Source organism: Lissotriton vulgaris, chromosome 3_1 (assembly GCF_964263255.1).
Source record: "Lissotriton vulgaris chromosome 3_1, aLisVul1.2, whole genome shotgun sequence".
Taxonomy (NCBI): domain Eukaryota; kingdom Metazoa; phylum Chordata; class Amphibia; order Caudata; family Salamandridae; genus Lissotriton; species Lissotriton vulgaris.
In genome coordinates this window covers 362,571,275-362,598,126 of record NC_141689.1, presented here as the reverse complement: position 1 = coordinate 362,598,126, position 26,852 = coordinate 362,571,275, and the positions used below count along the sequence as shown (strand labels likewise).

At 46.6% G+C, this 26,852-nt stretch overlaps 1 protein-coding gene across 1 annotated transcript in view; it reads left to right on the top strand.

Annotated features, from left to right (window-relative positions):
- Window positions 1-26,852, top strand: part of LOC147726456 (complement component C6-like) — a 563,575-nt gene that overhangs the window by 159,710 nt on the left and 377,013 nt on the right. The window contains exon 6 of the mRNA XM_086960580.1: window positions 404-536. Within this exon, the coding sequence (XP_086816706.1) occupies window positions 404-536 (133 nt within the window). The remainder of the gene's footprint in view (window positions 1-403; window positions 537-26,852) is intronic.

Below are 26,852 nucleotides of genomic sequence, written 5' to 3'. Positions count from 1 at the left end.
GTGCTCTTTATGAGTCTCTGTAACACTTTCATAATATTCTGTAATAAATACCCTTTTTGTTCCATTTTTGATCTAGAACTCAGTGCTTTATTCGTCTAATATTTTATTCTGTTTAGCTCGGCTAAATTGTGGTTTTCAGATGAGGAGTTTAGTCTCTAGCCGCTAAATCAAAGGAAGACACTGGAGCAAAAATATGTTGGCAAAAATTTGTAGTGATCAAATGTTGGGGTTCATGTGATTATTGGGGTTCACTTACATTTTACTTTTTTTAAATTAAAAAATGTTTGCATCTTCTTGCAATGCAAAACTCCTAAATGCTACAACATATTGAATTTCATTGCAAACCCCACATGTCCCAATGTGCCTGAGATTTATTCTTAAATCAAGTATTTTTTTTCCCTAGCTATAATGCTTTGTCCGGAAAAAGTGTTGGCGAAGTCCTCGATAACTCTTTTTATGGAGGAAAGTGCAACACAATACAGGGCAATCTCACCAAATATCGCCTTCCAGCAAACCTCGTGAATGTCACTTTTCAGGTACAAAGTTTCATATTGCCAAGCTATCTTTCCAAATTGTCTTTTCTCTCTACTAGTTCATCTTCATGTTATGCATGAAACATCATCAAGCTCTGAAATGGTATTACAAATGAGAAACAGCCTTTACAACTCATACCTTGCACTCCCACTCATCGCTTGTGCTCTATAAACCAGCATCTGTTGTCCGTCCCGCAGGTTAAGCGAGCCAGAACTGAAGGACACTCTTTCTGAGCTTTGGCTCCCAAACTCTGGAACTCTCTTCCGGTGAGCATGAGAAGCATTCAAATTCATGCTGCCTTCTGCAAAGCCATAAAAACTCATCTGTTCTCTAAATAATCGTTTGCTGCGTTTTTCGGCCATGTCACCTATCTTCTGTCTGAGCTTAGCGCTAGGACGCCCCTCGGCTGGGGCATCCATGCGCTCTATAAATAGTATGACATAACATAACATAACAGAGATTTTTACCACGTTGTACCTTTACCACACATTTTTACCACGCATGTTATTAGAAGACATATGCTTTTACAACTTATGCCTTTACCACGCATTTAAGGTAAGTTCGGGAGTGTGGGGGTCTCCACCCTACAAATACATTGTACATAGGAAAAGATTAGGCACTCACGGGAAGAGTTATAAAGTTGTTTATTTTCAACAACAGATGCAGGTTGGAGCGGATATATAAATATATATATACACAATGCGTGGTAAAGGCATATGTTGTAAAAGAATAGGTAATCTTTAAAAATGCAGGGTAAATAATGTGTGGTAAAGGCATTCAGGGTATTTCCATGCGGTATTCCGTCATACAACCATTACATATTCTAGAAAGAGGAAGAATCTCAACTTTATTTTATTTTTTTTTTATTTTATTTAAAAAGGTTTTATATAGCGCTAGCTGGACCCAAGAGAATCAGAGCGCTTTACAGGATAAGTTACACAAGAACAGATCAACATAGGGCAATTTGAGTCTTAACAAGTGGATAAGGATAAAGCATACTTCAAAGATCATGTAAACAGAATGAGGACTGTTAAATAAGTAGATAGAGAAGGGTTGAGAAGTTAGATTGAGGATGGAAGCAGAAGAGAGATTATAGGAAATAGTAGGAAGGAGTGAGTAGAGGGGAAACAAGGGTTAAATGGACAGAGAGTTCAATATACTTAAGGACCCCAATATTTGTTGAGAAGAAGCAGCTTGAGGTTTTTTTTTCATAGGGGGTACGAAGAGTTGCAGCACAGATCTTTGGGAAGGGAATTCCACATAGAGGGGGCATTACCAGAGAAAGAACGGGATTGCGTCTTTTTATTTTTGAGCTGAGGTGGGATAAGGATAAGGTCGTTAGTACTCCTCAGAGATGTGGTACACCCTGCTTTTTAAAGTTTGTCCGAAGGGTACGAAGGGGTGTTTTGGTGAAGGGCTTTATGAGTGATGCAGGCAATGTTGTAGGTGGATCTGCCTTCGATTGGAAGCCATTTGAGGTTTTCGAGGACAGGGGAGATGTGATCATGTCGCTCACAGTCAGAGATAAGCCTGGCCGCCAGACTGAGAACAGATTTAATCGGGGCAAGTTGGACTTTGGGGGAGCCAGCAAGGGTGGCATTGCCATAGTCAATTCTGGAAAGGACAAGTGATTGCACAACAGATTTAAAGTCGTCAGCTGGAATAAAGGGTTTAATTTTTTTAAGGTGTTGTAGAGTGAAGAGAGCCCCTTTAGTCGAGTTTTTTATATGAGGGGTGAGATTGAGATTCTGATTGATACTAATGCCGAGGGATTTGACCGAGTTGGATGTGGTGAGAGAGCAGTTGAGTGCTTTAATATCAGTAATCCAGTGTTGGATAGGCAGTAAATTATTCTTTGGAGCAAATAGGATGATTTGCGTTTTTCGGGGGTTAAGTTTGAGGTGGTTAAGATGAAACCAGGCTTGGATTTTAGTCAGGGCATCATTGAGATGTAAGATGTCATTGTGGGATTTGATTTTATAATAAAGTTGAGTATCATCGGCCTACTTGGAGGGAAGCCGGAACACTACCAGTAGCAAAGGAAGAGTTGATAATGTTGGTCCATAGTGGGCCAATGATGTGCTTAAGTTCCTGAAGCAAATGAGCGCAAAGAGGATCTTTGGTGATGATGTTGCGAACAGCGCTCTCTGATATCGGATGAAATTCACTCAAAGATGCATTGTTTTTTAGCTGGGGTGTCAATAAAGTTAGTATCATCCGGCGGGAGAGAGAGGAGGTGTTGAGGGGGAACAGATGCATGGAAGGAAGTGGAAGAAGGTACAGTTGGAATGTAAAGGAGGAGGTGTTGGCTAAGTAGAGTGGGGGTGGGGTAGAAAAATTGCTCAATCTTGTTCACTTTATCGGAAAAGAAACTAGCAATTTCTTCACACCACTCAACAGTGGCTAGTACTTTTGGAGGGCCTGAGGTGGTTTGTTTTTTGACAATGGTAAAAAGTTCTCTGGGTCAATTTCTAGCCTGGTCAAGTTGAGAGCGAAGGAAGGAGGCTTTTTCATTGAAGAGGTGTTTTTTATAGTTGGCCCTGGCATTTCTGAGGAGTACCAAATTAGAAGAGGAAGGTTAGTTCCTCCAAATGCGTTCAGACTGCCTGACGGCACGTCTCTCATTATTTAAGTCAGAGTTGAACCAGGATTTGGGCGGGATGTTTTCTTGTGGTTTAAGTTTAGTTGGGGCAATTTGATCAAGGGCTTCAAGGATAGAATTATTGTAATGCTCGGTTAGGTCGATGGTGCTATGGGGGGGGAGGGCAGTAATCGAGTTTTAAGATTCCAGCTCGCCAGGGGGAATGCGATGAAGATTTTGGGTTTGTTTCATTTGTTGTAGCTGGGGGTAAGAGCAGTAATAGAACAGTTCATGGTGAAGAGGATGAGGTGGTGATCAGACCAGTCAACGGCTGTGTGATCTTGGAAAGAGAAGTCAGATCTTTACTAGAGATAATAGCATCAAGTGTGGCACCCTTAGTGTGAGTTGGGGATTAGCAGAGTTGAGTCAAGTCGCTAATGTCCAGAGTATCCTTGATGAGGTTAGCTGCAGGGTCATTATTTTTATTCCAGTGGATATTATAATCCCCTAGGAAGAGATTTCTGGAGTTAGAGAGCGATGCTTGAAGAATGAGGTCAGACATCTCCTCGGCAAAGGTGGGGAAATTACCGGGGGGTGGTAGATGGTATGCAAGCGGGTAGTAGGGGAACCAGAAGTGGTAAATTCGGCACAGAGGTATTCGAAAGTGGAAGGGTCCTGGTGAGGGACCTGTGAAAGTTTAACTTCATCTTTAAAAATTAGAGCAAGGCCTCCTCCTATTTTATCGATTCTATCTTTCCTGAGGATGGAGTATCCTGGTAGAATGAGCATATCGATAATAGAAGCGGAAAGGGAGTTGAGGCAAGCTTCAGTTAAGAATGCAATGTCGATGCATTTGCTAAGAATGGTTTCAGCGATTTCCGTAGCTTGGCCAGAGGCAGATCGGCAGTTAATCAGTATGCAACTGAGGGGTAAAGTGTCAATGTATTGAATGGAGGGGCATGGGGGGATAGAAGTTAGTTGTTGTGGGGGCCTGGGTGGTGATGGGTAAAGGGGGAACCTGTCCAATCCCATGAGAACTGGGATGGCAGAGTGAGGGGAAGGGGGGTTTGCAGAAGAGGTGGAGAGGTGGAGATGGGTCGGGTTATACAGGGATCGGTGAGGTCATGGGGGTAGGATGGCAGGGGATGGGGCGAAGGGGTGAGTGGGGATTCACAGAAGAGGTGGGGTGTGGCAGGGTTATATAGGGATCAGTAAGGTCACGGGGGTTCGGATGGTCGGTGGGGTGGAGAGACAGGGGAGGTTGTGGTCGGCGAAATTCCCAAGGTCACTGGCCTCGAAGCATGGGGAGGAGGGGAGTTCGACGTTTATGTGCAGGAGGGGTAGACTTTGTTATGTTCAAGGGGGCCTGGTGGGGGAGGGTAGTTCCGATGGAGGGGTGGACTGAGCGGAGTATTAGTGTTGGAAAATCTAGTAGAGGAGTTATTGGAGGGGTAAATAGGTCCTTGGACGTGAGGCAGCTGGACATTTTTCAAAGGGACTGTGGGGTAGGTGTGATCCAAAAAATAGTTCATGGAGAGGATAGCGACGTAGTTTCTGAGGGAGGAGAGATCTAAAACAAGGGTCGAAAGGTGTAGGTCAATATTTTGGAGTGTCTGGGTAAGAAGTGAGGAATGAAGGTGATCAATTGGATTGAGGGGGTGGGGTGAGGAGTCAATATTGTCTCGGTGAGGGTGACTGGGCTGTGAGAGATGGGGAAAGCCTGGAGGGGGAGGGGAAGGGAGTTACAGTGGGGGGGGTTCAGAGAGGGGGAGAGAAGTTGGTATCCTAGGGTTCTTAGTGAGTAGGAAGGGGTCAGAGGAATTCAGGATAGTTGGGGTGTTGGGTTTGGGAGTGTTGATTGGTACATGAGGAGGAGGGATGATAGAAGAAGGTATTATGGGTGTTGTGGTAACCTTAGCAGGAGTATGGGTAGGTGTTAGCCGGGGAGGAAGGGTGAGCTATTGGGGGCATATGTGGAGGAGTTACACTGGGAGGGGGTGGAGTAGATCGTCAATCACTGGAAGGAGAGGATAGAGGAGGGTAGTTTTGGGAGGCTGCGAGGTTTGAAGGTGAGTCACAAAAGGTAGTTTTAGGGGAAGAAGTCAGGAGGAGATCATGGGGAGAGGGCAAACAATATTGACTATAGAATTAGGAGTTAGTGCGGACGCGTGGGTAAGGGTGCGAGAAACAGGAGTTTCCGATAAGCTTGAAGAGTCAGGGAGAAGGTGAAGTGGGGTCAAGGGGAGAAGGAGTGTGGGAGAAGAGGGGGGTGGGGAAGTTTACAGAACAAGAGTGCAAAAAGGGGGGAGGGTATGGGAGGCGTAGGGGGAAGAGGGAGAATCTGTAGAGGGGCGGATGGTAGAGAGGAAGTCATTGGATGAGATGGAACACGAGTAGAAAAAGGGGTGAGGGTATGCTAGGCATAGGGGGAAGAGAGAGAGTCTGTAGAGGGGCGGATGGTAGAGAGGAAGTCTTTGGGTGAGAATGGGAGGAGGGGGTGTCATTAATGGTTAAAGTATTCAGAACTATCGGAGTCAATAGTGCTTGGATATGGACATCAAGGGTAGGGGTAGAGGTAGGTGAATCAGGAAGAGGAGATAAGGGGACTTGAGAAAGCGGGGGTGGTAAGATATCTAAGTGAAGAGGGGGCGGTAGGTAAGAGTTTAGAGTATGGATGAGATTATGGGATAGAGCGCTGAAGTGGTGAAAATATTGAGGTGTTTTTCCTTAGCTTGAATGAGTATGTTTCCAGATTTGAATATAGAGATGTCTATTTCACCCGGAAAAGAGGAGGAGGGAGTGGTGGAGAGTTTCAGACCATAAGGGATTTTGCGGGAATTAGTGATAGGGAGGTGTCGGAGAAATATTCTTTTCCATTTGGATGGGCGTTTGGTGAAGAAGATGTTGTTGGTAATTATGGAGGAGGTAAGGCTATAGTAGTTGTCGGCAAATAGAATTTCTTGATGAAGAGTGAGGAGTTTATGTTTAAACTTTTTCTTACAATGTTTGGAGATATGTGGGGGGTAAAGGATGGACCAAGAGTTAGGGCCAAGTTTGGCGATAGGTGAATTTAAAATTATGGGAGTAAGTGAGAGGGGAAGCATGATGAATCAGCTGGTTAGGAGTGAAGGGTGGGAGGAGGAGCAGGGGATGAAGGGAGGCACGAGATGGTGAGGTCAATAGCCCAGTGGATATGGTGCGTAGATAAGTTAAGAGTGTAGTTGAAAAAGGTTTCACAGGACAGGGAGGTAATAGTGAACGAGAGTAGAAACAAATAAGCTTAACCACTAATACAGAAAAAAACAGCACTATAAAGTGCTGACTAAAGAAAGTGGGATTAGAGTTAAGGCACGTGGGAGTAGAGTTAAGGTTAGGCATAGCAGTAACATTATAATATTTGAGGTAGAACAATCAAAAGTGCATCATAAGGAATAGCAACGTAATCATAAAGAGTAATAGCATAGAATAAATCACACAGTAAAAGTAAAATAAAATTATATGAGTCCCATAGACCAAAGAAAATAGGGGCGAGTAACATAAATCACACAATTCGAGATAAAATAGAATAAAATAAAATAAAATAACATTAGTCATACGTAATATGCATACATATATAAGCAAAAGAAGTATGGGCAATTTCAGGTGCAAGAGGCATGAAATAAGACACTTCGGCTACGATATCGTCATCTTACTGATATTCCGATACAGAAACATTAAATGCCACTGTTCATTCCCATATTTGGCATCCACTTTGTTGTAATTTATGTTCTGTCCTGTTTCTACTACGCAACATCTATGTATGCCATTCATAACAGTAAGATCAATGGCAACTGCAATGCATGCAAGAGCAATACATCCCTGAGAGATTTTTCAAAAGTACTATTACCTTTAAATGGGGAATTACCCTATTTCTGCTGTTTGCAGTGATTGCTGTTCACCATTTTAAATCAGATATATGGCTCGGTAGCATATTGTGCCCCTTTTACAACTAAATCCCTACAAATGGTTCAGCAAACTAGCGTTAGTTCTAATATGGATGTTCTATAAAGAGCACCAGACATTTGTTCTGAATATCATATCATTAGAGAAACAAATTACCTTTGTGAATGTTTGGCAGGGAAACATGAGCAAGGCTGTTCGCATTTCAGGTACAAAAACTATAATGTGTTATTTTCTTTAAAAATAAAACTTTATTGATTTTCCATTTATATCTAGTGCATCCATTTAGTGCAGGTAAACATTTATTTTCTATCCAGTTTGGTGCTGTACAATATTTGACTACAAGTATTATGCATACAGTTACTGAATTTTAACAGGTATCGTTTGTCATACATGTTTACAAGGCATCTTCTCATTTGTACAATTAACTAGTGAAAACTGCCCATCTTCCCCTCCCCTTCCTCCCTTTGTTCTGGCCATTTTCTCTGTATGTAGGTGTGATTAGCGCCCTAGTCTATCATGCAAGGTGTCTCTATCGGTATTGGTCGTGGCGTTTGGCTTTTCCTGTGTGTTTCAGCTATACAATGGTTTACTGTGCGTTCAGGGTACTAGTTACAGGGTCCGGGTCCATGCCTTTAAGGGTTTCTAACATGATATCCCACTCCATGGCTGTCTGGTTTTTCCGCAACCCTGTGCCTCTTCTCAGCATATGGCAGCACTCTCAGCCTGTTGTAAATCATTTCAATCACATTGTTACTCTATGATCATATTTATTCTCTATGTCCTCGCCTCATATATTCCAGAATGCCTATCTGTGTTCTGACTTCAAAGCTGATGTTCTACAACAGTCAGTTAGGAGTTTGGTCAGCAGGCGTTGGGTTACCTGCTGCTGTGCGCTTAAATAAATCAACTATATTTACCTCAAGAAGTGTCTGCAGTTACTTTCAACACAGCCCCACCCCAATGCATCATTTCACTATGCCATGTGTAGATAGCCGGGGGTTTGCTGACTTCCATCTTATAGTTATGGACCGCTTGACTATGATTAGGGCAAGGTCCAGGAATTGGAGCTGGACTTTCTGCGGGATCGAGCGTTTACAGAGGCCTAAGAGGCACTCCACTACTGAGTCCTCAATGTGTAGGTGTCCCCCCCAGAATCATCCTAGGCGAGGGCATACCCGTAACATGTGGGCTAAGTCTGCTTCTGCTAGCTGGCAACGTAGGCAGTAATGCTGCATATTTGGGAACATCCGCTGCAGGTGGCGTGGCGTAAGGTAGGCCCTGTGGAGAACCATACATTGTATGAATTTGAATTTTGCATTTCGGGTCACTTTTTTGGGATATTCCAGTATGTTATCCCACTCCCTGTCGGCTATCGCCCGCCCAACATCCTCCGTCCATTTGTCTCACAGTTCGGCGAGTGGCGCCACATCGTGCACCCGGACGCTGACATATATCCATTTGAGATGATGCCCCCTCCCCATGTAGTAAAAGGTTTTGACTAATTTGTGGGTCGGGGGTTCATTTCTCTGGGGGGCCCAGTGTTTCCATTGCTTCTATCAGGTATAAGTGGCTTGGTACCCCTTTTCTTATCTTATCTTATCTTAGGGGATTCTTGTATAGCGCACTGACACCGGAAGGTTTCCTGGCGCTGGCTGAGTGCCAATGAGATGAAAAGACGGGGGTCTAGCCAGTCTGTGTGAAGAGGTGAGTTTTCAGGAGTTTTCTGAAAGCCAGAAGGGAATTGGCAGATTTAAGAGGGAGAGGTAACTGGTTCCAGAAGGCGGGGGCAAGGTAGGCAAATCTGCGACCGCCGTTTTTTTTTAGTTTGGTAGCAGGGACAGCTAGCAAAAGGCGATGGGAGGAACGAAGATTGCGTACCGGACGGTAAGGAATGACCAGTGATTTGAGAAAGGCAGGGGAGGTCCCGAATACAGATTTGAAGGTCAGGCAGCCGATCTTAAATGCAGTCCTCTGCTCCACCGGCAACCAGTGGAGTCTGTGAAGCAGTGGTCTTGCGGATTGCCACTTCAGGGTTTTATAGGCCAGCCTTGCCGCTTGGTTCAGTACAATCTGGAGCCTATTAAGGAGGAATTTAGGTAGGCCATAGTACAGGGAGTTTGAAAAATCCAGGCGGGAGAGCACCAGGGCAATCAGGACTTGTATCAGGGCCTCTGGTGTCAGGAGATGGGAAACTTTCCTAATTTTTCTGAGCTGGAACATACATGATGATACAACCGCGCCAACCTGAGGCTTAAGAGAGAGCTCCGAGTCAATTATGACCCCGAGGCTCTTTGCTGACTTAGCCGGGACGGGCGGGGAGCCGAGCTCAGTTGGCCAGAACTGTGGGCCCCAGTGAGTGAGACTGTTTCCTGGAAGGATTAACTCGGTCTTCCCCGGGTTCAATTTAAGCTGGTGGGAGTTCATCCAATGTTGGATGTGTAGCATCACTGCTTGACAATCGAGGGCTGCATTGGGGGTGTTAAGCGGGAAAATGATTTGCAGATCGTCTGCATAGTTGAATACGGTGATATTCCACCTCTTCAAGGAAAAAATGAGCGGCTGAAGATAGAGATTAAAAAGCAGAGGGGACAGGGACGATCCCTGAGGCACTCCGCAGATGGATGGGACCTGTGCGGCTGTGAAGGGACCAAGCCGGACCGCCTGCATTATGCCCGACAAGAAGGATTTGAGCCAGGCAGAGGCCAGGCCTCGGATGCCGGCTTGCTCGGCACGGTGGATAAGGATGTTGTGGTCCACCGTGTCGAACGCAGCCGACAGATCCAGTAAAACAAGCGCCTGTGATGTCCCTTTATCGGCATTAGCCCTAAGCGTATCCATAACTGCCAAGATCACAGCCTCGGTGGAATGGGCTGGTCTGAACCCAGCCTGATTAGGTTCGAGAAAGTTGGAACGCTCGATGAATTCAGATAGGCAGCCAGTAACATGTGCCTCCAGGAGTTTGGATAGGTAGGGCAAGAGGGAGATAGGCCGATAGTTGGCGAGATCGTCCGGGTCAGCTCCAGGCTTCTTCAGTAAGGGCACAAGGACAGCCTCCTTGAAGGAATTAGGTACTACTCCTGCCCCAATGAGGTGTTTAATAAAGGCAAGATGCAGTCCGGTATGGACAGGCAGATGTCGCGAAAGACAGAGGGGGGACAGCAATCATTAGGTGAGCCAGATTTGACTCGAGCAGCAAGTTTTGCCAGAGTGCTGGGGTCGAGGGCAGGGAAAGAAAGCAAGGAGAGCGGGTTTTCAGGGGGGGGAGCTGGCATATCATCAGGGAGGACTGAAGGAATCGTATTCTTGATCTTGGAAATTTTTTCAATAAAGAAATTATTTAAGGCATTACAAGATTCTTGCGTGGGGGTCTGAGAAGGAAGAGTCCTTGCATCAGACGTAAGCTCCCTCATGATTGAGAAGATCTCCTGAGATTTGTTAGGAGCAGTGAGAATCCTTTCCGAGATGTGAAGAGCTTTAGCTGCAATAATAGCATCTTTATATTTTTTTCTCGCAGCGATATATAGCTCTCTGTCGATGGGCAGATAATTACGTCTCCACCTACGCTCCGTCTGGCGCAGTTCGAGTTGCTGAGCTTTCAGGGTGGAGTTGAACCACTTGTGGGACTTACTGTGCCGGGAACGGGGGAAGCTGGAGGGAGGGGCAAAGCGATCACTGGCTTTGATGATCCAGCCAGTAAGATCTTCCACCAGAGTGTGGACAGTCGCAGTTTTAGATAACGAAGGACGAGTCTCAGCCAAGAATGAGAGGAATGCCTGAGAGTCAAGAGTGCTCCATTTACGGGCAGTCCCACCGGCCATGGGAGGGACCTTAAAGCAACCTCTGACTGTGATCACTGTATCGATCAAGGAATGGTCAGACCAGATACAAGGGGTGATCACAGGATAGGAGAGAGTGAGATTATGAGTCCAGATGTGGTCTAAAATATGACCCCCAGTGTGAGTGGGGGAAGTGACGTGTTGGTTCATGTTGAAGCTGGTGAGGACTTCAAATAGCTCAGCCGCATGAGGGCCAGCTTCCTTGTCATTATACCAATAGTTGAAGTCGCCAAAGATGGCGACTCGAGCAGATGAAATAAGTAGATTGGCTATCTGTTCACTGAGGGCAGCAGGGAACGAAGGCATAGGGTAGGGAGGACGATAAAGAATGATGATGGTAAGAGCACCCTCTCCGGTCTCTAGCTTAATGATGAGATTGTCCACGTCAGTGAGAGTAAAAGAGGAAGTGGAGGTAAATTTAAGCTCCTTACGGATGACAGCTGCCACTCCGCCGCCGGTGCAGCCAGAAGGTCGGTTCGTATTGAACAGGTAGTAGTCGGGGGGCAGAGCAGCTAAGATGTCAGGGAGAGAGTCATCATTCAGCCAGGTCTCGGTAAGTATGAGAATATCAGGTCTTTCATCGGTGAGGAGGAGGAAGAGATCAATCTGATGCTTGACCAGTGAGCGTGTATTTAAGTATAGGGCTCGGATACGTGTTTCAGTCACACTGGGGTCGGATAACTGTTTAGTGCAAGGGAGGGGAGGAGGTACATACCGTGCAATACCGAGGGCCGAGATAGTATCTAATGTCCCCGGGGGTAGTGCGACAGATACACAATCCAGATCCCTAAGTGCATGAGAGGAATAAACACAAGGGGAAGTGGCCTCCAGCGCCTCCTTAGCGCGGACGCGCGCAGACGGGCAGGACTCTGGCACGACTCCGGCACAGGTACGGCGTGTCCGCTGCCCGCGTCCGCTGCGCGGATGCATGACCGTCCCCTCTTATGCGCAACTAGAGCGCGGGGGATTGGACACACACCCAATATGGCCGCCGCTTGTCTGAACCTGGGACCAACTCCACAGCGTCTATACTCGGCTGGGAGTGGCCCAGGGCAATAAGGAAGAGTGGGAAGGAGTCAGCAGAGAGAGCTTATTAATTCAAGCTGATGGGAGTTGTTGCAGCAAAGTTAAAAAAACGCCGATTTTTCTGCCTTTTAAAAATGCCTAATACAGTTAAAATGACACAGCAGCACAACCTCCCGGCTTCCGCCTCAGGAGGGACACAGATAGCACTCAGTCAAACAGGCAGCAGGCTCGGGGAACCCTTTTTTATGCGCAACTAGAGCGCGGGGGATTGGACACACACCCAATATGGCCGCCGCTTGTCTGAACCTGGGACCAACTCCACAGCGTCTATACTCGGCTGGGAGTGGCCCAGGGCAATAAGGAAGAGTGGGAAGGAGTCAGCAGAGAGAGCTTATTAATTCAAGCTGATGGGAGTTGTTGCACTATAAATTGTGCAAAATAACAAAGTGGCTCGTGCTTTGGGGTCAATCCAATGACATATGGGAAGTGAATCAAACCCCTGCCCTGGATCCGAAAAGCAATTTAAAAATGCACAGTACTAAGTCTAAAATAAGTAAGATAAAATCTGTATTGAGAATGTTGGATAAAATTAATGTACTGTTCTAGCTCTGCGTAATCACGGAAGGCAGAATGCACAGCTACTGTTCTTAAAGATTCTGCCTTTAGCTTACGCATCCTAGCTCTATAGGTTAGGTATGAGTTCATTATAGTAGCTTTAGAGACTATACCAAAGACCCAGGGGTAATCATAAAACTGGGGAACACATATGTCACAGAAAATATGTTTCAGATATGCGAACCGCGGAATTCGAAGAACTTTATCAAGGCCCTGGCTATCAATAAAATGGCCTTTGGCAGACCTGGCTCCCATTGATGCCAAATTTTGTGTCACAATATCAAAGGGGCCAACCCAATCGAATCCTCGAGGTAGTTCAACCCTACTTCAGAATGACAAATGTTGTTCGCTGTGGACCTTGGCACTGCCAGCAGCTTAACTAGACAACTGTCTTCAATTCTCTGCAATAAAACAGAGTTATTATGACCCCAGGCACCTGCTCCATACAAGGCTACTGCATAACATTTTGCCTAAAATATGATGAAGTTCCTTCTCAGGTCTGTGTCAGAGTTTTGATGCAAATGTGAAGACTGCACAACAGATATGATTCAGTTGACATCATCAAGCCTCAGATTTAGACTTTGAAATGCACACAACATGTGTCAAGTACCGGAGATGAAACTCATTTACATTGGCATCACCCATAACTGAAAGGTAGAGCACCACCATTTCTTTTGCCAAAAATATTCCACCAATGGTCAGGCAATTTGCACTACAGATCTCTTCATACCCAGCATCAGTACAACAGGAAGATGTGACCTGAATTGCGGATACAGCTTCCTGGCGGCCGCAGGATCTATTTCATCCAGGAACTGTTCTTCCGCAAATTCATCCGAAGGGAAAGGAGGAAAACATTTCTGTTCTTTAAACCAGTTGCCAGGGAACCGTGGACACTGGATATGTTTTGGAATGCGGGCACGTCGTTTTATAATGCAATGGTCAGCTCCACAATCGAATACGTGTCTGGACATGAAAGATGTAACCAAGCTACCTTTTTCCCATACGAAATTCTCATGATCCATTAAAATCTTGTTATTGAATAGTGCCCCTACCATGTCGACCCCTTCATCAGACCAGGCCCTAATCCTGTGCCTTGTAAGCCTACTACTAAGAATTGGGATCCCCAATAGTGTAATGTTTCCTGCATATGGGGGGCAACGTACTTCCACCGCAAGATCTCCGACATCCACAACAGTTTCAGCGCTCAACCCCTGCACCCACGGTCGAACCTACGCACCCAGCCGCCATCCTCCAGACATGGACCGAGGTGACCCTCGAAGACACGACAAGCATGATGAACACCATCCACTCCGGATCGCCGACCGACCCGTGCCCCCACCACATCTTCAACAAAGCGGCCCCCACCATCGCACCCTATCTCCGAGACATCATCAACGCCTCCTTCAACACAGCCACCTTCCCTGAAAGATGGAAGCACGCCGAGCTCAGCGCACTACTGAAGAAACCAACAGCGGACCCGACCGACCTCAAGAACTTCCGCCCCATCTCGCTCCTCCCCTTCCCGGCCAAAGTCATCGAAAAGGTCGTCAACAAGCAACTGGCCGCCTTCCTCGAGACGAACGGATCCCTCGACCCATCGCAGTCCGGATTCAGAGCCAATCACAGCACCGAGACCGCCCTCATCGCAGCCACTGACGACATCCGAGCCCTGCTCGACAACGGTGAAACAGCGGCACTCATCCTCCTAGACCTCTCTGCTGCATTCGATACCGTTTGCCACCGCACCCTAGTCCAACGACTCAACGACACCGGCATCCAGGGGAAGGCCCTGGACTGGATCACCTCATTCCTCTCCGGAAGAACACAAAGAGTACGCCTCCCGCCGTTCCGCTCAGAGGCCACCGAAGTCATCTGCGGCGTCCCGCAAGGATCTTCGCTCAGCCTAAGCGTGGGCGGAAAATCCGTTCCGCTCGCGGATTTTGCGGATTTTCGGGAAATCCGCAATCCGCGAGATTTGCGGATTTCCCGCAAAATCCGCAAATTCGCACGCAGCGGATTTTTTTGGCGGCGCGCGGCGTTGGTGATACAATTTTTGCGGCGCGCGGCGTTTATCATCGTTTGCCGAGTTGTTTTTTTCGATAGTTTGCGAGTGCTGCGCCATTTTGGATCTTGCTGTGTGATCCCGCGGGAATTGGCGAGCGCGATTACGTCATCGCGGCTTGCCAGCGAGAGTTTGTCAACGCGAGTACGGCGAGATCACGTCTCGCGGTACTTCGCAAATTGCGAGATTTGAGATGCGGCGCGCGAAAATATAAATTTGCAATTCTGCACAAGAAATCCACCAGCAAGCAGCATAAACCTTCTAGAAATGATGATTTTTATGTGAATAACTCCTTAGTTTGACATTTGCCTGCACTTTTTTAGCGAGGAGTCCATTTTGGGGAGGGGGGCAGGGGGGTGGGAGGAAGGAAGTGCCCCATAGTCTTCAACTTCCTGTTCCTGTTCAGCAGGCTCCTCCCAGTGCTTTGTCCATCTCCTGGTCACTTTTCATTCGGATGTGGACCTGGAAGGATTACCTTTTGTGGATGCTGCTGGATCTTTGGATTTGAGGCCTTTTTGACTTTCTTTGGATCACTGTTGGATTAGAAATTTTACAAGTAAGTTTGTTTGGGGCATTACAGTTGCTGCAACTAAAATTTTGGGATTTTCGATTTTTTTGCTGTTTTGGGGCCTTTTCCCAGGGGTACTCAGTGGTGGGTGGACTGATTCTTTCTGTGGGTTGTCTTGAATTTAAACATCATGGAGGCCATAGATGAATTGGGATTGTGCTGATTTTTCTGTGTTTTTCGATTTTTTTTTTTTGTAAAATTTTGTGTTTTTCGATTTTTGACCTGTTGTTGGGGCCTTGACCAGGGGTAGTGAGTGGTGCATGGGGCCTAGTCTTTCTGTGGGCTGTCTTGAATTTAAACATCATGGATGGAATGGGATTGTGCAGATTTTGCAGTGTTTTTCGATTTTTGGGGGTGTTCATGGGGAGGGACATGCCATGTGGCTGGTGGCCATTTTGAGTGCAGCTACAGGCACTGGCCATGTGCTGGCAGGCAAGTGGCCATTTTGAATGCAGGCTTTGTTGTTAGGCCTCCAACCATTTTGCCTACTTTTCAACCTTTATTTATGCCAGGGGTAGTGAGTCTTGCATGGGCCTAGTATTTCTGTGGGTTGTCTTGAATTTAAACATCATGGAGGCCATAGATGAATTGGGATTGTGCTGATTTTTCTGTGTTTTTCGATTTTTTTTTTTTGTAAAATTTTGTGTTTTTCGATTTTTGACCTGTTGTTGGGGCCTTGACCAGGGGTAGTGAGTGGTGCATGGGGCCTAGTCTTTCTGTGGGCTGTCTTGAATTTAAACATCATGGATGGAATGGGATTGTGCTGATTTTGCAGTGTTTTTCGATTTTTGGGGGTGTTCATGGGGAGGGACATGCCATGTGGCTGGTGGCCATTTTGAGTGCAGCTACAGGCACTTGCCATGTGCTGGCAGGCAAGTGGCCATTTTGAATGCAGGCTTTGTTGTTAGGCCTCCAACCATTTTGCCTACTTTTCAACCTTTATTTATGCCAGGGGTAGTGAGTCTTGCATGGGCCTAGTATTTCTGTGGGTTGTCTTGAATTTAAACATCATGGAGGCCATAGATGAATTGGGATTGTGCTGATTTTTCTGTGTTTTTCGATTTTTTTTTTTTGTAAAATTTTGTGTTTTTCGATTTTTGACCTGTTGTTGGGGCCTTGACCAGGGGTAGTGAGTGGTGCATGGGGCCTAGTCTTTCTGTGGGCTGTCTTGAATTTAAACATCATGGATGGAATGGGATTGTGCTGATTTTGCAGTGTTTTTCGATTTTTGGGGGTGTTCATGGGGAGGGACTTGCCATGTGGCTGGTGGCCATTTTGAGTGCAGCTACAGGCACTGGCCATGTGCTGGCAGGCAAGTGGCCATTTTGAATGCAGGCTTTGTTGTTAGGCCTCCAACCATTTTGCCTACTTTTCAACCTTTATTTATGCCAGGGGTAGTGAGTCTTGCATGGGCCTAGTATTTCTGTGGGTTGTCTTGAATTTAAACATCATGGAGGCCATAGATGAATTGGGATTGTGCTGATTTTTCTGTGTTTTTCGATTTTTTTTTTTGTAAAATTTTGTGTTTTTCGATTTTTGACCTGTTGTTGGGGCCTTGACCAGGGGTAGTGAGTGGTGCATGGGGCCTAGTCTTTCTGTGGGCTGTCTTGAATTTAAACATCATGGATGGAATGGGATTGTGCTGATTTTGCAGTGTTTTTCGATTTTTGGGGGTGTTCATGGGGAGGGACATGCCATGTGGCTGGTGGCCATTTTGAGTGCAGCTACAGGCACTGGCCATGTGCTGGCAGGCAAGTGGCCATTTTGAATGCAGGCTTTGTTGTTAGGCCTCCAACCATTTTGCCTACTTTTCAACCTTTATTTATGCCAGGGGTAGTGAGTCTTGCATGGGCCTAGTATTTCTGTGGGTTGTCTTGAATTTAAACATCATGGAGGCCATAGATGAATTGGGATTGTGCTGATTTTTCTGTGTTTTTCGATTTTTTTTTTTTGTACAATTTTGTGTTTTTCGATTTTTGACCTGTTGTTGGGGCCTTGACCAGGGGTAGTGAGTGGTGCATGGGGCCTAGTCTTTCTGTGGGCTGTCTTGAATTTAAACATCATGGATGGAATGGGATTGTGCTGATTTTGCAGTGTTTTTCGATTTTTGGGGGTGTTCATGGGGAGGGACATGCCATGTGGCTGGTGGCCATTTTGAGTGCAGCTACAGGCACTGGCCATGTGCTGGCAGGCAAGTGGCCATTTTGAATGCAGGCTTTGTTGTTAGGCCTCCAACCATTTTGCCTACTTTTCAACCTTTATTTATGCCAGGGGTAGTGAGTCTTGCATGGGCCTAGTATTTCTGTGGGTTGTCTTGAATTTAAACATCATGGAGGCCATAGATGAATTGGGATTGTGCTGATTTTTCTGTGTTTTTCGATTTTTTTTTTTTGTACAATTTTGTGTTTTTCGATTTTTGACCTGTTGTTGGGGCCTTTTCACCAGGGGTATTTGAGTCTAGCATGGGCCTAGTCTTTCTGTGGGCTGTCTTGAATTTAAACATCATGGAGGCCATGGATGGAATAGGATTGTGCTGATTTTGCAGTGTTTTTCGATTTTTGGGGGTGTTCATGGGGAGGGACATGCCATGTGGCTGGTGGCCATTTTGAGTGCAGCTACAGGCACTGGCCATGTGCTTGGCAGGCAAGTGGCCATTTTGAATGCAGGCTTTGTTGTTAGGCCTCCAACCATTTTGCCTACTTTTCAACCTTTATTTATGCCCAGGGGTAGTGAGTCTTGCATGGGCCTAGTCTTTCTGTGGGTTGTCTTGAATTTAAACATTATGGAGGGCATGGATGGATTGGGATTGTGCTGATTTTGCAGTGTTTTTCGATTTTTTTGTGCTCTATAACTGAACTGATGTTCCTCTGTCTTCCATTTTTTTTAGGTGCACAAGACTCAAGAGAACCACCAGTGCCAGGAAGAAGTCCTGCAGCGGTGTGTGTGTGCAGCATAACGTCACGCGACGTCACGTCTGGCCTCAGACAACTCTACAATTCGTGCAACTGCGGCCTGCTGTCTGACCTGCTCTGAAGAAGATGGCCCCAAAGAAAGTTCTCCGTAGCTCCTCTAGCAAGAAAGTTGCTAGTAAGGAGCAGAAGAAGCAAGTTACCAAGGAGGCTGGTGTGTCACCCGCCACTTTTTTTGGGAGCAAAAGAAAAAGTACGCCTGCAGCAGCAGGATCTGCTGGGGACCAACCTGAGAGCAGCACCCCTGCTCCATTGGGTTCAGTGCCTCCACCACCACGCCAACTTAAGTCAAAGCCCTTGAGTGCTTCAGAGGCAGTCAGTGTACTTCTCCAATCACCATCGACCAGTGATGTTGGCTCATCGCAAGAAAGTAGCAGCAATGTCCCTGAATCAACACAGGTTGTTGTAACTCATCTGACAAGTGTTGAACAACCACAGCCGCAACAACAACACCATGTGCAAGTACACGCCCAAGTACATGTGGAAGGAGAGGCAGCAAAAGGAGATGCGCAAGCAAAGGTGCATGGACGTTCACAAGTGCCCACAATAGTTGTTCCTCCCGAAGTAGGGGCACATTTGGAAATCGACAATGAAGCTGAGGTATCATTGGAAGCCACTCCTCCTGATGATCATTCATTGTCTTCCACATCCCTAGCAAGGAAAAGATCAAGGGGGGTGTCTACATCTTCTTCAAGCCCACCTCGTTCTGGTGCAAGTGATCTGTCTTGGGAACCACGACAACTGCGGTCTGACAGTGAGGCAGAGGCACACCATGATCTGCCACCGGTACCTAAGCGTAAAAGGAAGGTCGTCCAAAAACTCAAACCTATGGAGTGTGATGAGGCTCAACAAGAAGTGACAGATACTGCTGGTGATGAAGCCTCTCACGATGACGACGAGGCAGTCATCACAAAGGTCACTGCAGCCCCACCGGGCATGCAGCAAAGAGACATTTTGACCCTATCCCGAGAAGCTGCTGAGCGTGATGATGATGTCGGCGAGGAGGCAATGGAAATGGAATCATTAGATTTGGAGTTAAGTAGTACACCAAAACCTACCGCTTCCATATTTCTTCCTCGCAAGAAGGTACCCACCTCGTCCTCGACCTCAATTCGTGGTGGTGAAAGTGCAAAACGTACTGAAGTTCGGCAATCCACATCCTCCACTTCATCTGTCATTAGCAGCAGGACCACCACCACCAGTATCGACGCCTCCTCCGGCGGCGGCCCCCGAAGACATTTCAAGTCTCCAGTTTGGGACTTCTTTAGTGTTTGCCCAAAAAAGGAAAACGTAGCCATTTGTAGCCTTTGTAAGCTTCGATATAGTCGTGGTAAGCTTGGTTCTAACTATGGTACCGGAGGCCAGAGAGGTCATCTTGAGAGAAGGCACCCTGTCGAATGGTTTCCGCACCTAGAGGCGGTCAAGAAAGCCGGAATTGCACGTAATGAAAACGTTGATTTGTCATCTGCTGATGACGAGGAGGTAGAAGAAGACGATCCAAACACTTCACTTACACCCAGTTCCCATGTCAGCAGCACACCCCATGGGAGCCACACTAAGAGTGTGGGAGAGAGTGAGACATCAATGCGGAAAAGTTCATCAGCGAGCGTAACTGGGTCGAAGAGATCATCATCCCGTAAATCATTGGTCCAGGGCAACATTAAAAAGATGTTGTTTACAGAAGCGCAATATGAACGCAACCACCCAATGACCCGTCTGTATAACACTAAGCTGGCTAAAATGCTAGCTCTGGACCTTCTCCCTTTTTCTTTTGTCGAAGGGGTTGGTTTTCTAGAATTAGTGGCAGTGCTCTGCCCTAAATGGAAGGTTCCTAGCCGGTTCTATTTTGCCCGAGTTGCGGTTCCAGCACTACATGAAGATGTTCTGAAGGCGATTGGGGCAGCTTTGCAGAAGAGTGCTGTTCACACTATACATCTGACAACAGACATGTGGACCAGTGGCGCAGGCGCTGATTACATGTGCATCACTGCACACTGGGTCTCTTTTTCAGGGGCTAAAGCAAAGCTAAACTCAGGTGTTGACACTAACATTGTTTTTAAAGGTGCTCGGAAACATGCAACACTAGCCATGTTTGGTTTGGAGAAACGTCACACAGCAGAAAACATTTTGGATGTCTTTAACACAAAGGTCCTTAACTGTCTGTCCCCACTAAAACGCAAGGTTGGTTATGTTTCCACGGACAATGGCTCCAATATAGTTAAGGCCATGAGGGACGGTTACTATTTCAGAGTGCCGTGTTTGGCGCACTGTATAAACCTGGTTGTCCAAAAATTCTTGGGTAATAAACTCAGTGCAGCGTACAGTGTATTGGAGAACTGCCGAAAAATTTGCAAGCATTTCAGGCATTCTTTTAAGGCCCGCAAGCAGCTGAGGAGCATGCTATATCAATGTCAAATGCCAGTGAAAGCACTCATCCAGGAGGTGGTAACACGTTGGAACTCAACCTTCTACATGCTTGAGCGTCTGTATGAGCAGTATACGCAACTCGATCAATATTTCTTGAAAGAGGGTATAGAGGAGCTGAGGATGGGTGGGCCGCAATGGAACATAGTTGAAAGCCTAACACGCATGCTTCGTCCTTTTGAGGTCTTCACGCGTGCAGTCAGCAAGGAGGACTCTAATTTGGGAAAAGCTATCCCATTGTTGTACATGCTGGAGGACCAACTGAAGGAGGTGTGTTCTGTGTTTCGAAAAGATGACAAAAAGAAAGGCTCTTCTTTGCTTCTGGCTGAGCAATTATTAGAGCTCCTACAAGGTGATGAACGTCTTCAAAAGATCCACTCAGAACAGCATTACATTTGTGCTACTATTCTGGATCCACGCTACAAAAAGGCGCTGGCAGGCAGAGCATTCTTTGCTTTTGCTGATGAAGATGTTACAAAGTACAAACGTTGGCTAGCCTTGTCAGCCAAGAAGTTTGAAACAGAACGGCTGGAAATTGAAGGAAATGGCAGTACATCAGCAGGCCATCCCCAGTCAAAACAATCCACTTCTGCACCTGTGGCTGTGGCACAAGTGACCTCTCAGCCGTTAAAGACACCGGCAACCGCATCATCTGCACGAAAGACAGCAGAAACATTGGAGGCTGAAGAGGATTGGCTAGCTCTGCGTGGGTTTGGTTCTCAAAAGGCCAGAGGCACAGCAAGAGCTACGCAAAGTGGAGGAACCTTGGAGGAGGACCTTGAGTCGATGGTGAAGGACTATCTGAATGACTCCACAGAGGTCTATGTTAATTCTGACCCATTGGCGTATTGGCATGGGAAAAAAGAATTGTGGCCACAGCTCACCAACCTGGCTTTAAACTACTTGTCTTGCCCACTCGCAAGTGTGTCTTCTGAACGGGTTTTCAGTGCGGCTGGTGGGATTGTAACTCCCAAACGGAGCCGCCTCTCGCCCAAAAATGTGGAGAGGTTAACAATGATCAAGATGAATCAGCACCTCATACCACCAGATATAAGAGTACGAGAGAGCGTGCCGGATGAAGAGGAGGTGGCCAGCACCATAGATGAGGGAATTTCTACTCTGTCAGGTGGCACTGACCTCACCCGGGCTGAATTCGCAGAGTATGATGACGAAGCCTTATTCTTATTCCTGGACCGTGATTCCGACTTCGAGCCCTGAAAATGAGACAACGAATCAATAACTTTCTTTTTCATCCTTATTCACTTTTATTCCTGTGTGTCTGTCTTTCTTTGTTGTGCACAGTTAATATAATTCAAACTTTAATCAGATTATCACAAAGACAAGCCCATCAGCAGAACTGTCTTCACTTGTTTGCTAATTTATTTGAAGGTGCCGCAGTCTGCATTCCTCAGGTTCACAAGTTCAGAAGAACATGCTCCTCTATCCTCCTCCTCCAGACTCCTATTTCCATCAAAGCAGAGGGCTGGTTTACGCCCAATGAAGAAAGACTCAGCACTTGTGGGGGTGTTGTTCTACCTCTTTGCAGGTGAGTTGACGGGTCTGGGGCCATTGCTGGGAAGCACTAAAAGTGGTTTGTGCCAAATCCGAGGCGGAAATTTTTTTGTGTTTTTGATGACTTGCTTGCCTTTGAGGTGCTCTTAGGGGGGGTTCCGTCTGTTTGTGGGTGAGTTTCATGGTCTGAGAGCATTGCTGGGACACTCTAATCTTGATTGCATTTGCTTTTCAGGAAATCCGTCGTGCCAACCCCGACTTATGGCCTAGCTACGCAGCGCGTTTGGACCGAAGGCCCAGAAATATTGCAAGTATGAGATTTTGCTTTTGGCCTGTTTGGGGGTGTTATGCTTCTTGGCGGGTGGGTTGCCGGGTCTTGGGGCATTCCTGGGAAGGTCTAATACCGGGTAGAAGTGGTTGGGACAAAATCCAGGCCGATTTTTTTTGGGCTATTTCAGACATTTTGCTCTATGTAGCGTTTTCGGGGGCCTGTTTGGGGGGCTTCCTGGTGTTTGCGGGTGAGTTTCGTGGTCTGGGAGCACTGCTGGGACACTCTAATCTTGATTGCATTTGCTTTTCAGGAAATCCGTCGTGCCAACCCCGACTTATGGCCTAGCTACGCAGCGCGTTTGGACCGAAGGCCCAGAAATATTGCAAGTATGAGATTTTGCTTTTGGCCTGTTTGGGGGTGTTATGCTTCTTGGCGGGTGGGTTGCCGGGTCTTGGGGCATTCCTGGGAAGGTCTAATACCGGGTAGAAGTGGTTGGGACAAAATCCAGGCCGATTTTTTTTTGGGCTATTTCAGACATTTTGCTCTATGTAGCGTTTTCGGGGGCCTGTTTGGGGGGCTTGCTGGTGTTTGCGGGTGAGTTTCGTGGTCTGGGAGCACTGCTGGGACACTCTAATCTTGATTGCATTTGCTTTTCAGGAAATCCGTCGTGCCAACCCCGACTTATGGCCTAGCTACGCAGCGCGTTTGGACCGAAGGCCCAGAAATATTGCAAGTATGAGATTTTGCTTTTGGCCTGTTTGGGGGTGTTATGCTTCTTGGCGGGTGGGTTGCCGGGTCTTGGGGCATTCCTGGGAAGGTCTAATACCGGGTAGAAGTGGTTGGGACAAAATCCAGGCCGATTTTTTTTGGGGCTATTTCTGACATTTTGCTCTATGTAGCGTTTTCGGGGGCCTGTTTGGGGGGCTTCCTGGTGTTTGCGGGTGAGTTTCGTGGTGTGGGAGCACTGCTGGCTATATATACTTTACTTTGCAAGAGGTTTGAAGCAAATCCATGGTGGCTGAGGGGACTTAGGGCCTAGCTGCAGAGCGCGCGCGGAGTGATTTGGGAAATTTGTGAAAAAGTGACTAAGTCCCCATTTTTGTACTTTTGCTCTTTGGCTGTTTGGGGGTCTTCTACTCGTTTTCTCCTGGGTTGACGGCTCTGGGGCCATTGCTGGGAAGCTCTAATACCGGATAAAAGTGTTTTGGACCAAATCCCAGGCGGAATTTTTTTTGTGTTTTTGATGACTTGCTTGCCTTTGAGGTGCTCTTAGGGGGGCTTCCTGGTGTTTGCGGGTGAGTTTCGTGGTCTGGGAGCACTGCTGGGACACTCTAATCTTGATTGCATTTGCTTTTCAGGAAATCCGTCGTGCCAACCCCGACTTATGGCCTAGCTACGCAGCGCGTTTGGACCGAAGGCCCAGAAATATTGCAAGTATGAGATTTTGCTTTTGGCCTGTTTGGGGGTGTTATGCTTCTTGGCGGGTGGGTTGCCGGGTCTTGGGGCATTCCTGGGAAGGTCTAATACCGGGTAGAAGTGGTTGGGACAAAATCCAGGCCGATTTTTTTTGGGGCTATTTCTGACATTTTGCTCTATGTAGCGTTTTCGGGGGCCTGTTTGGGAGACTTCCTGGTGTTTGCGGGTGAGTTTCGTGGTGTGGGAGCACTGCTGGCTATATATACTTTACTTTGCAAGAGGTTTGAAGCAAATCCATGGTGGCTGAGGGGACTTAGGGCCTAGCTGCAGAGCGCGCGCGGAGTGATTTGGGAAATTTGTGAAAAAGTGACTAAGTCCCCATTTTTGTACTTTTGCTCTTTGGCTGTTTGGGGGTCTTCTACTCGTTTTCTCCTGGGTTGACGGCTCTGGGGCCATTGCTGGGAAGCTCTAATACCGGATAAAAGTGTTTTGGACCAAATCCCAGGCGGAATTTTTTTTGTGTTTTTGATGACTTGCTTGCCTTTGAGGTGCTCTTAGGGGGGCTTCCTGGTGTTTGCGGGTGAGTTTCGTGGTCTGGGAGCACTGCTGGGACACTCTAATCTTGATTGCATTTGCTTTTCAGGAAATCCGTCGTGCCAACCCCGACTTATGGCCTAGCTACGCAGCGCGTTTGGACCGAAGGCCCAGAAATATTGCAAGTATGAGATTTTGCTTTTGGCCTGTTTGGGGGTGTTATGCTTCTTGGCGGGTGGGTTGCCGGGTCTTGGGGCATTCCTGGGAAGGTCTAATACCGGGTAGAAGTGGTTGGGACAAAATCCGCGCGGAAAAGCCTTTAGTTTTGGCACTTTTTGTAACTTAGGGTTCGTTAGGGTTAGCCCTAGCAGCAGGATTGCATGTGTATCGGGGTGTTCTAGATTTTTCAAACTGAGTTCTGGGGTCTTAGAGCACTCGTGAGAATGTGTAATTTTGGTTGCAAGTCATTTGAAGAAAATCCATGGTGGGAAAGGGGGGATTTGGCATAGTTAAAGAAAGCCTTTGCCACTATTCTTAACTTAGGGTTCGTTAGGGTTAGCAGTATTTCTATTGCATGTGTTTGAGTGGGGGGGATTTCGAGTCTTGGAGCGATGCTGGCTATGGCTACTTTTGCTTGGTTGCTTGCAAGTGGTTTGAATACAATCCACGGGGGGTAATGGGTAATTAGGGTACTTCGGCCTACTTTTACTTTCAAAGTAAGTTTTGTCTCCAGTTTTCTGCTAGGCCTCGTTTTTTGGGTGGGAGCACTGCTAGGAAGATCTATTTTTGTTCTAAAACACAGTTTACAGTACACCTAGCTTGAGGGGCAAGATCCGCTACATTAATTTGCCCATACTTACTTATCCTTCAAAAGGTGACTCAGAGTACGCACTTTCAAAAACATTGTACTGTCTGTCTACTAGGAAAAACAAATTGTGACTTTTTGCACTCCACAGCCTACATACCTTATATTTATTTATCAGTGGTGTTGTAATATTATATCACTTCCTGTTTTTCGTTGAATAATTACAGGCCGGGTTTCAGTCTCTGCAATGGGGAAAAAAGGATGGAGTCAGGCTTCACAGTAGCGAGCCACAATTCAGCATCAGGCAGGCAGTGGACAGGGTGTCTTCTGGTGACCAACATCGGTGGACGAAGCGTCGGCTGCAATGGAGGAGTGCCGCTAATAGGAGGATTTTTTTTCTGCGGGCAACTTACTTACCACTTCCAACAGGACCACTACAACCACATAGATACAGTATCCCTTGCCTTTTTCTCTGACTGTGACTGCATTTCTTTGCTCTCTCTCGGCTTCTACATTGATCCCTTAACACATCACTTAGTCCACTCCACTATCTGCACCACACATAGTCATTTGTAAGTGCTCCTACGTAATTCGCAAGTCGCAGCACGCCCCAGGCCGTAGAGGACTGGGATGGCCCCAATGATGAAGCATGTCACCAAGGGGCAACCCTGGTGAGTGAGGGGACACCTAGAAAAAAAGCAATTTCTCCTTTTCTATCTACTATACCTTCTGTCAGGTTACGCAGCCCCTAAGCGCCTACCGTACTATGAAACTACATTTCCCATGAGTAGGCGGGAGACTTGCAGACTATTTAGTGAGACTATATGAGAGTACCCTTGTATGTTAGGACATCACTTCACTGATGCCTGTCTTGTCTTCTCTTACAGGTATCCTTTCCCTGCTGACCCTACCTTTACCCATCCCACATTTTTTATTTTAGTTTGTTATTTTTCTCCCTCGCCTAATGCCTCGAACACCCTGTGTTTACACTTCTGGGTGTTGGTGACATTTGGAGGTGGAACCATATTTGCATCGACTGGATCACGGGGAGTAAACGTGACACCTTCCAGACCAACCCCATTGAGTGTTGTTGTGAATGGATTTATAGTGACCAGCAAGGCTCTCGGGTATCTGGCTACAGAGACCTTATGTTGAATATAGTTATCAATAATTCCACACAGGCCCTGTACTGTCGCATTCTTTCTTTCCACAGTTGTCGATGATATATTCTTACTCTGCTTGACAAAGAACCATTGCTAATGTGAAAGAACTTCAACCGAATTAGTAGTTATACTTTACCATTTGTTAGGCTACAATGTGGCACTGCTCTACTGTACTTCTGTCACCTGCTATATTCTCAGTTGTACCGTTGAATTGCTCAGGAGGACAAACCAGATTTCATTTTCTTTTTTTTCATAGGCATGCAACTGCCACTGTGTCACACCACTACTACCACCGCTATGAGGAAATTTTATCCGACCAAGATTGCCAACGTTATTCGGTGTTTCCCGTGGAGCCAGCCCTGGGCCTAGCCCTACTTTCAAACACAAATTACAGGTAAGATAAGCGTTTGGTGGTTTGGGGGTATAATGGAGTATTAGTACGAGAGACGAGAGCCTGAAGGTAGTACTACTAAAGTCCTAGGACTCTTGGATTCACTTCACTTAGTCTGTGAGAGGCACTTAGTGTTGAAAACATTTGGGCATTTACACTTAAAGGAAGAAAATGGAACTAAACTTTCAGGAAAACAGTCAACG